The 8824-nt window shown below is 48.5% G+C and overlaps 1 protein-coding gene across 2 annotated transcripts; it reads right to left on the reverse strand.

The window, feature by feature from the left end:
- Nucleotides 1–925: 925 nt before the first annotated feature.
- Nucleotides 926–3182, reverse strand: LOC101760758 (protein DETOXIFICATION 16). Of its 2 annotated transcripts, none has more exons than XR_002678483.1 (8): nt 2914–3182; nt 2290–2834; nt 2114–2200; nt 1984–2040; nt 1672–1910; nt 1470–1578; nt 1295–1381; nt 926–1210 (listed from the first exon to the last, which is right to left on the reverse strand). XR_002678483.1 is itself a non-coding variant. In XM_012847593.2 (8 exons), exons 1-8 carry the CDS (start codon nt 3148–3150, stop codon nt 1151–1153), a joined length of 1431 nt encoding a protein of 476 aa, XP_012703047.1. In that variant the 5' UTR covers nt 3151–3182; the 3' UTR covers nt 926–1150. The 2 variants fall into 2 exon arrangements, 1 of the variants encoding a protein (XP_012703047.1); XM_012847593.2 differs by having other exon boundaries at nt 1470–1588.
- Nucleotides 3183–8824: the final 5642 nt, after the last annotated feature.

Genomic DNA, 8824 nt, shown 5'->3' on the forward strand with positions numbered 1-8824 from the left:
CGAAAGATTCGAAAATTAAGAGTTTCAAGAGAACTAGAGCTGAAGAGCAGTAAGAGTAACTTTTCGTTGGAGAAAGGCATGTATCCCTAACTATCCTTCTACCTGTGCTTTGTTTACAATATCATGATAATGTTGATTGGAACATGGAGCGACCACCTAGGAAAACAGTACAACCAAAGGAACTAAATGGCTCTGATTTGGCTAATTAATTAGAGACTTTATTATAGGGTAATCTTACCGAAAGGGCAAGAAGGGCGGCGGTAGATGGGTATAACCCGGTCCTCTTGGGAAGTGAGCTTTACTAAGACACTATACCCACTCGGGAGGTTTATGCTCTGCTACTGATACGAAAACCTTAACGGGTTACCACTTACTAGGGATCTTTGTAAAGGCCTCATAGCGTCCCTATGCAGTCACACCTCAGTAGTGTGATATATCAGCTATGCTCACGGTCAAGAGCGGCTTGGACCCTCACATGATTAATAAACTTAAAGATGGACTTAAATCGTTATTCTGATTATTTCTTCTGCCTTGCTGAGTACCAAGTACTCACCCTTGCTTACTGCTGCTCAGAAGAGAAAGGTGTGTGAAGTTTTCTAAAGATGATGCTGAGTTCTAGGCATACATAGCCCCAAGTCGATTGCCTGTGAAGTTTGGAGCCTCCATTTCCAGAATTAAGTTGTATATCTCTGATAGACTCGTAAGTTATTATTTATATTTCTTTACGTGATATTATTGCTGCTATTCATTAATGATGTCACTATATGTATGAAACTAGCTTCTGACATACATATAGGTAGCATTTAGTTTTGTTTTAAAACCGGATGTGACAGAGCCACATGCACCACCAGACGCTGTGCATAGTGTGGTGAAGTTTGATATATCCCTGCAATCTGCATTTTAATTTGAGAGTTTCACGCGTAGGTGTAGCAAATTTGTGCCATCGTTCACTAAAAAAAAAAAAGGATATTTCATTAACCTGTCCCAACAGGACATCACAAAATCGATTGCCTACTAACGTTTGCCAGAAGAAAGTACAAGCTGCATATGTGGCGACAAAATACTGTTTTGAGCCACCAATTCTTCATGGATGTCTATAAGGTTAATTGACCATTGCTTCCAACAAAGTCATGTATCTTGTCTGTGTGTATCATGTCGTCATGTCTACTGGTAGGGATGAACTGAAAATTCTGTTCTTGGCCTTCAAAGCCTACATAATCAACAAATGGAGAGGCATTGAGGAGCTAATGGTACAGTATGGGAGCACACAGAATGTTTTGATTGATTTGCTCACTTCTTTCTCCCAGTTGCTGCACAATGTAATGGAGAGAAGCAATAGCATCTGCACGATAAGTGCGCAGATGATTCCGAACCAAAGTCCCTACATTTTCAGATCCGTAATTCAAAAGGTTTCTTCAACTCGTTTCAGTAATAAAAAACTTATGTTAAGGGTTTGGGTAGTAGATTACCTTTCCACCTAAATGATAAATGAAGGCGAAACAGAAGGCAGCTGGAATCCCGATGAGGTAGTACGCACCAAGATTAACACAAGCACCAATCTTTTGCCACCCGCAGCCCCTAACAACACCTAGGAACATATTATGTAGGTGATAATGTTCCAAAAGCAACGCATACAGCTCGTACTGTATTTGCCGAACCATCTACATTTACCTGAAAGGACACACTGCAGGTCATCGAACACGAATGCCACAGCAAGAACTGGCATCATTCTGGCGATGTATGCCACCACTTGCTCCTCATTGCTGTACGCATAACCCCATAAATTGCGCGCTAGCACCATAGCAAGTCCAATGAATACGCCCACAAACAGAGCCACAACCATGACCACACGGGTAGCCAGCCGGGCATCTTGTGGTCGTCCAGCACCGAGCTCATTTGAAACACGGGTGCTAGCATGGGATAATTCCGAAATTTATCAATATGGTATGGTGAAATTTACGAGCTTGATTCATCGAATCTTACCTTATGGCAGCACTAAGCCCAAACGGGATCATGAATGCTAAAGACCCTAAGTTTAAACTGCAACAAACCGGAGATTTACATTCAGAGAGGGCAGAAAGAATTTGGGGTACGCCATGGAAACTTAACTCACCAAATGGACAGTACTGATGTTTCGAGCTTAGGATTTGGGAGAAGTCCAGAAAGAAGAACCAGGAGCTCAAAAGACCACCACTCCAAGCTGTGAGCACGTGGGATCGAGTTCAATTCCAGATGGTGCATGACAAATTACATCTGCAATTCATTAGAATGATTCAGATTCAAACTTACCAAACCATCAGTGCAGAAGGAACACCAAGCTTCAAGAAGTTGGGGATACCGCGAAACGCCTCCTTTGCGAACCCTCTCCAGGTATTCTTACAAGCAGGTGAGAGCCTCACATAGATCGCCAGGATGGAGACGTTGGTCAGGTAGGAGATGGCATTGGCCAAGGCAGCACCCTTGTAGCCCAGGCCAATCTTGTACACTAGCAGCCAGCACACCAGCAGATGGTTCAGTGCCGTGACGCCAGAGCTCACCATCACCGGGAGCACTATGTTCTGTGTCTGGAGGAACCGGACATGGCACTGCAGCGGCCCATACGCGAACAGAGCCGGAATCATCCACCGGATGTAGCTCCCTGCCCCGGATGCAATCTCTGGGTCCTGACCAAAGAGTAGAAGGATCTGGCCGGTGTACGACCAGATTACCGCGACGACAACACTCACCAGAGTGAGCACAAGGATGGCTCTCTGCTTGTAGATGCCAAGAAGAGAGTATTGCTTTGCTCCGAATGCTTGCCCACACAGTGTGTCCAAGCTGCTAGCCATGCCAGCCTGAAATAGAAAAAAAAATCAGTTTGCTATCATGTCAGGAGGTAAAGTATGCAAAAGAAACTGTGTTGGTGTGATATACCAAGAAGCTGAACCCAGTAACGCTTGCGAAGGAGGTGGCGATGGAGGCACTGGAAAGGGCAAGCTCTCCGAGGTGACCGACGAACATGACAGAGATCATGGAGACGAGGTTCTGCAGGAGCCATGCCGCGATCAGAGGCCCAGCAAGGTACAGCTGCTTTCTCAGCTCAGTCAGTACCGCGCCTCCGGTCTTCTCAACACCGTTGCCAAGAAGGGGCTCATCCATGCTTGGCATCATATACACGAAACTTTTTACCCTGAGTCTGGAAATGGTAGATGGAACAATAATGTTTCAGTCAATCTGATCAACCTTATAAAAACCCTGAGGAAATCAGAAGGAACCAAAGGCAGTTTCTTGGCAGCCAAGTTTGACAGTTGCAAACAAGCAGAACAGAACAAATGCTTGATCTCATCTGTCAGACTGATTGGGACAGCAAAGATTAATGTTGCCTCTAAAGAATACATGGTTAGCTTGGCACATGTCCAAACCTCATATACGTTTTTGTTATATCTTTCCAAGTTTGACCCGTAATGTTCTATGACCCGCTTCGTATGCAATACAGAAAGGGCATCCCCAGGAGCCTGCGCCATTATCTTTGTTTTCTTCGAATCCAGGACCTCTTCTACAGATACAGAGGAACTCCTAATATGATAGAACTGAAGGACTGGATCACATTCCACAAAACATGGAACATTATGTCAATCCATTTTGGTAATCTTAAAAAGGCAGCGGTTAAACATCATGGCATAGAATTTGGTCAAGTTTAATATGCACAAACTAAACAGAACAGAAAAAATTCTCAGTCAGCAAAGGCTGAAAACTGTTATGAAAACATGAGGATTGAAATTAAGGGATGCTAATATCAGTCCAGGTCTGCAAACTGATTACTCAAGTCAAGTATGCCGAGGAAATTCATAGGAGGTAAAAAGGAGGTAGCTTGGTAGGCAAGTGTATCATATCTAGCCAATCTAACCAATCCATGCTTGATTAGGACAAAAACACAACAATGTCACTTTCGCTACTACTAGTCTAAGGTTGGAAAGGCACAAGTGCATGCTCACGTAAACACTAGTGTAGACATTCAGTAACATATATATGATCCAAAATAACAAGATGAGCTGCAGTTAGACTTCCTCTTGTTTACTAGTGGCTGTTACAGAGGCTTTAGTCCCTGAGTCACTGCACACCACGACGTCCAAATCTGACGCCACTAGAAGGTATCTCTTTTCTGGAAAGGTGCTTTGACCGTTTGAGCACTCTCAGACAGCATGCCAACCAAAAAGACACCCCTAAGATCAAGTGCCATTAACAAATTGACCAAGCAAATATATTTTTAGGAAACAAAATCAAGGACAACACGCTCGTATACACGTGCATTCATTCTCTACAATTGCACATATGGGCACCAAATCTGATCCTTTGCAAATTTTGTATTTTTTAATCTTCTTAATTAAGTTGAGTTTGGCGATAAAATATTGTGTATGGAAAGATTAATGGATACATCGTCATGTCCATTCCATCTCTAGTAAAATTTATATAATGTTTGCAAAATTTCTGGTGTATATACTGAAAATGGAAACTACAACGTTATGGCATCTTCACTTATACTTCACCTATGAGGATGTCTCAATAGTATAAGTTTCATTTTCACTAGTTCTAAAAAGTTTGCCAAAAAGTTATACATTTAACTAGAGATGCAGATGGACATGATATATCTCTCCATAATATTTCATTGCCAAACCCAACTTAATTAAAAATGGTATATTTTAAATGATATATGTTTACTCGATCAAGAGTCAAGTCAGCATCTATTCAAAAAGTTTCAAAGGACAATCCTAATCAAAAGTTTTGTGTTATTGTTTCTGAGAGTGGCACATCATATAGAGTACTTTAAGTAGATGAATGAAACAGCTCCCTCCAACGTATAGTGTCTTTTATTTTTCATGGTCTAACCATGGCATTTAATGCAAGATGCATGCGATTTGAGGATTATGAAATTAATTAGGTGTTTCTCTTCAATATGTATGAACAGATTTCTAGTCTTGCAAACAATGTACACCTATTTTCATCTAGATGAAACACCTCCTGTCTCCCAACATTTTGTGCAAGCTAAGTCTTGGAAACACTGTAAGTGTACGCTAACTTTTTGGAACTCACTGCACAAACTAAGCAATCATCAGTAAAACAATACTCCAACAAATATAACTTAGGTTAAAATAAATAACTTAAATTCATATTCTTTTAGCGATATGATAGCTAGGAATGAGAGATATTGGGAAAGAGGCTTCCAGGTTTGCGTTCGCTTACGGTGAGCTTTGCCCTCTAGTATTGGGCTATGCCAGGACACCTCTTGGTTTGAAGACCACGAGCTCGAAGAGACGGCCCATGATGGCGTGATTGTGGCGGGTGAAACAACCTGAATTTTCATTTCTGAGAATTGAAGCCTACGCATCTCCGTGATAGTCTCAAGTATCACGTGCGAATACCTGTCTTAGATAGTATAAATCTATACCAGCACAGAATATAAAGTAGCAATAGAGTAATAAAAATATAAATATCGAGTACATCATTTCGGCACATGCCGGTATAAGTCCATCAGGACTGAATCATGAAAGGTAAAACATGTACGCAGCGGAAACATGAGCTATGGCGAACCCCATCTCTAGAGGCGACTTGAGCGAGGGACCATCCATAGTCTTCCCATTCGTCGTTGTCGAAGTCGTAATCGGGCTCCGACCCTGAAAAGCCACTATCTACCCGAGAAGTGGGTAGGCCACGTTAACTCCCAATAGCAGCAAGCCAAGGAAACAGGGAAATATTACTATATGCATGGATAAACCTATACATGGCTGTAGAGGTTTATGCAGCAGCAGCAATCAAGGTTGCATCAAAGCAATACCATCTCCGAGGTCAACACCTCACAACAAGGAAGTCATCACAAATCACCTAATCCTTTACCCAAGAATCCAACACCCAAACACTCTAGGCGATGTGAGAGCTCCCTCCCCTCACATCTCAGCAGCAAATGCCGGCTGTCATTGTCAAGATCAGCGGATCAGGACTTAGACTAGTAAATTTCTTTTATGCGCGTGAGTCTCAGATGGTTTCACAGGAGACACGGATTAGACTGGTTCGGGCAAAGGAAGCCCTACGTCCAGTATCGAGGATGTTCGTGTTGCCCGCGCGGGGATTCTGTAGTAGGGGGTTACAGACGGGCGAGAGAGGGACTGGTCCCAGGTCTCTTTTATTTTTGTGTTCTTGGGAGAAGTGTTGATCTCTTGGTCTGCTGATCCCCTTTCCCCCGGCTCTAGGTTCCCCCTTTTATATCGCAAGGGGCCGGCCGGAGTTACAATTGGGGCCAGATAAAAGGCAAAGAGTGAGATGGTAAAAAAGGTCTGGCGGGAAGGAGGGCAGAGGTCCCTGGCGCCCGACGTCCTGCCGACCCTGAACGCGTGCCGTCGTGCATGCCGGAAGGGGTGGCCGCCGGATGCCAAGTGTTGCAGCTCTTCGCAGGTAGCTACTTCGATGTTCGTAGGTATCAGGATAGATCATGATGAGGGGGTTTCGTCGTTATCCCGCCGTCCGTTAGGGAGGACGGTGGATGCCGCTGCTCCGGCGATGGCTTGTAGAGGGTGGGAGCTCCGTGCCTGTGCTGTCGTTTGCGCGGGACCCGAGGGCGCGCGGGACCCGAGGGCGGGGCCGCTCCCTCCCTCTCTCTAGTCGCCGCAGGTCATGAGTACCTTGCGACGAATAGGAGCTGGCCGCCAGTACTGTAGCTCGTACAGGACGGTCGTGCGCGGGTACTTGCGCCGGGTTGCGTGAGGGGCGCGGTCTCCCTACGCTCTGCTATCTCTGCGGCGCATTTATGGTGAGGCCGACGGGGGGCCCCACAGGATTTGTCTTGTCTATGCGGAACGTATCCGAGGGGGATTCTGACCCGTGGGCCTCAGCGTGCCCGACTCCTTTGCTCGGGGTCGGGCGAGGCGGAACTTTCGTGGTACAGGGTCGGGCGCTCCCGACCCTGGGGGCGCGGTCGGGCGAGGCGGAGATCTTGCGAAGGGAGGTCGGGCGCTCCCGATCCTGACGCTGGGGTCGGGCGAGGCGGAGACTCGATCACGCTTCGGTGGGCCTGGGCCTTCATGTTTGTTTCTTTAAGCTGCGTGTTAGAGGGTCGTTAATATTTCCCCCCAACAGTAACCCCCGAGCCTGTGGTGGAGCAGGAGTGCTCCTCCGGAGGCTCCTTTCGCTGTTTGCCGTCGGTTCCTGTATCATGGCGTGCCTGTTTCATTCTTCGCCATGCTCGAGAGAACCTGTCAGTTTGTGACCACACGTGTGGTAGTTTTTGCGAGGCTAGCCCCCGAGCTCCTGCTCGTTGCAGGAAACCGATCGGTAGGCCAGGTCGAATTTTTGATCGTTGCCCCTCAAGCGTCCGTTCGCTAGGACGAAGGGGTTGAGCCGGGCCACGTTATCCGCGTAGGACGAACCGTGGTGCTCATTTGAGCTGCAAACGGGTAAGTTCGAGTGGAGTCCCGGTCCCTGTTCGGGGGGGTCCGGCTCGGGCCAAGCTGGTGGCGTACTCCAATTTCCCGTCGGTCAGTTCATATAGTTCTCGGATCCGTTCGACCGGATCTGAGGGCTCGTTGCCTTTCCCCGTGGAAAAACCATGAACTTTATACTGAGCGGGACTCGAACGTGAGGTTGGGGCGCCCTTGGCGTTTGCTCGCTTGGGTGTTGGCCGCTAGCGGGCCCGTCCCTTCTCACCCCTTGCTCGGGGATGTCCTGGGGCAACTGTCGAACCCGTGTTGGGCCAGCTTTCGAACCCCTGGACCGTATTGGGCCGTAGGGGCGTTTTCAGCCCCGTATCCCTTTCTTACCTCCCTGTGGGCGTTGGGCCGGAGCGGAGCGGTTGATGTGCCAGGGCCGATCGTAGGGAGCGTCGTGGGCGCGAAGCCCGGGGAGTCGAGTTATGGAGGCGCCGTCCCGCGGATCGAGGAAGATAGGATGTTTTTTCGTGGCCGATCGTGCGCGCGATTTTCGAAAGGAAACGGGCGTGGCAGGGGCGTACCTGGCGCCGCATTTATGGCGGCCGGGGCGTCGGTTTGGCTTCCCCGGTACTCTTCCTATAAAAGCAGGAACACGCCGCGCCGGTTCCTCTCCTTTCGCGCTCAAGCCTTCTTGCCTTCCTAGCTCACCTGCGCTTCGCTTTGTTCGCCTTGTTCCCGTTGCCACTCGCCGCGCGTTTCGTCTTCGCCTTCGTTGGTCTCCTTCCTTCTTCGGTGATGGCTTCCTGGGGAGTCTCCCACTTCACCGCCAGTCGCGCCGAAGGCCTGGTGCGAAAGGGGCTCCTCTGCGAGAGGACGGCGGCGGATGAGTGGAGGCTGCCGGGGTCGGAGCAGGTTCCGTCGCCGCCCGCCGGCTACGTCGTCTCCTTCGCCCACTTCCACGAGCGGGGATTCGCCTCCCCTCCAAGCCGTTTCTTCCGCGGGCTCCTCCACTACTACGGGCTCGAGCTCCAGCATCTCAACCCCAATTGGATTCAGCATATTGTGGCGTTCGTCGCGTTGTGTGAGGGATTCCTGGGGATCGAGCCCCACTTCGAGCTGTGGAAGTACTTCTTCACGGTGAGCCTCTACCAGAAGACGGGGAAGGCCGGAAGCCAGCAGCGGTCGCCTCCGGTGCCGATTGGGTGCGCCGGCATCCACCTCCATCATACTCGCTCCAAGGAGTATATGACGGTGAAGACCTCGGTGTCCCACAAGGGGTGGCACAATCAGTGGTTCTACGTGAAGAACTACCCGATCTCCCCCCTGCCGGCATTCACCTGTCGCACCATCGACGCGGCGCCCGATGTGTGGGCGTACGGGCCGGTGGAGAAGGAGAAGAGGAAGATCTCCGACCTGCTGCAGGCCAT

Source organism: Setaria italica, chromosome VII (genome assembly GCF_000263155.2).
Source record: "Setaria italica strain Yugu1 chromosome VII, Setaria_italica_v2.0, whole genome shotgun sequence".
Taxonomy (NCBI): Eukaryota; Viridiplantae; Streptophyta; class Magnoliopsida; order Poales; family Poaceae; genus Setaria; species Setaria italica.

What these genes read in the sequence shown, in the direction of transcription:
- LOC101760758 (XM_012847593.2), bottom strand. Translation starts at nt 3,150, where the DNA reads ATGATGCCAAGCATGGATGAGCCCCTTCTTGGCAACGGTGTTGAGAAG. An exon ending in CCTTCTGCACTGATGGTTTG is followed by an intron (nt 2,201 to 2,289) that starts GTAAGTTTGAAT and finishes ACGTGCTCACAG; the next exon opens with CTTGGAGTGGTGGTCTTTTG. An exon ending in ACATCAGTACTGTCCATTTG is followed by an intron (nt 2,041 to 2,113) that starts GTGAGTTAAGTT and finishes GGTTTGTTGCAG; the next exon opens with TTTAAACTTAGGGTCTTTAG.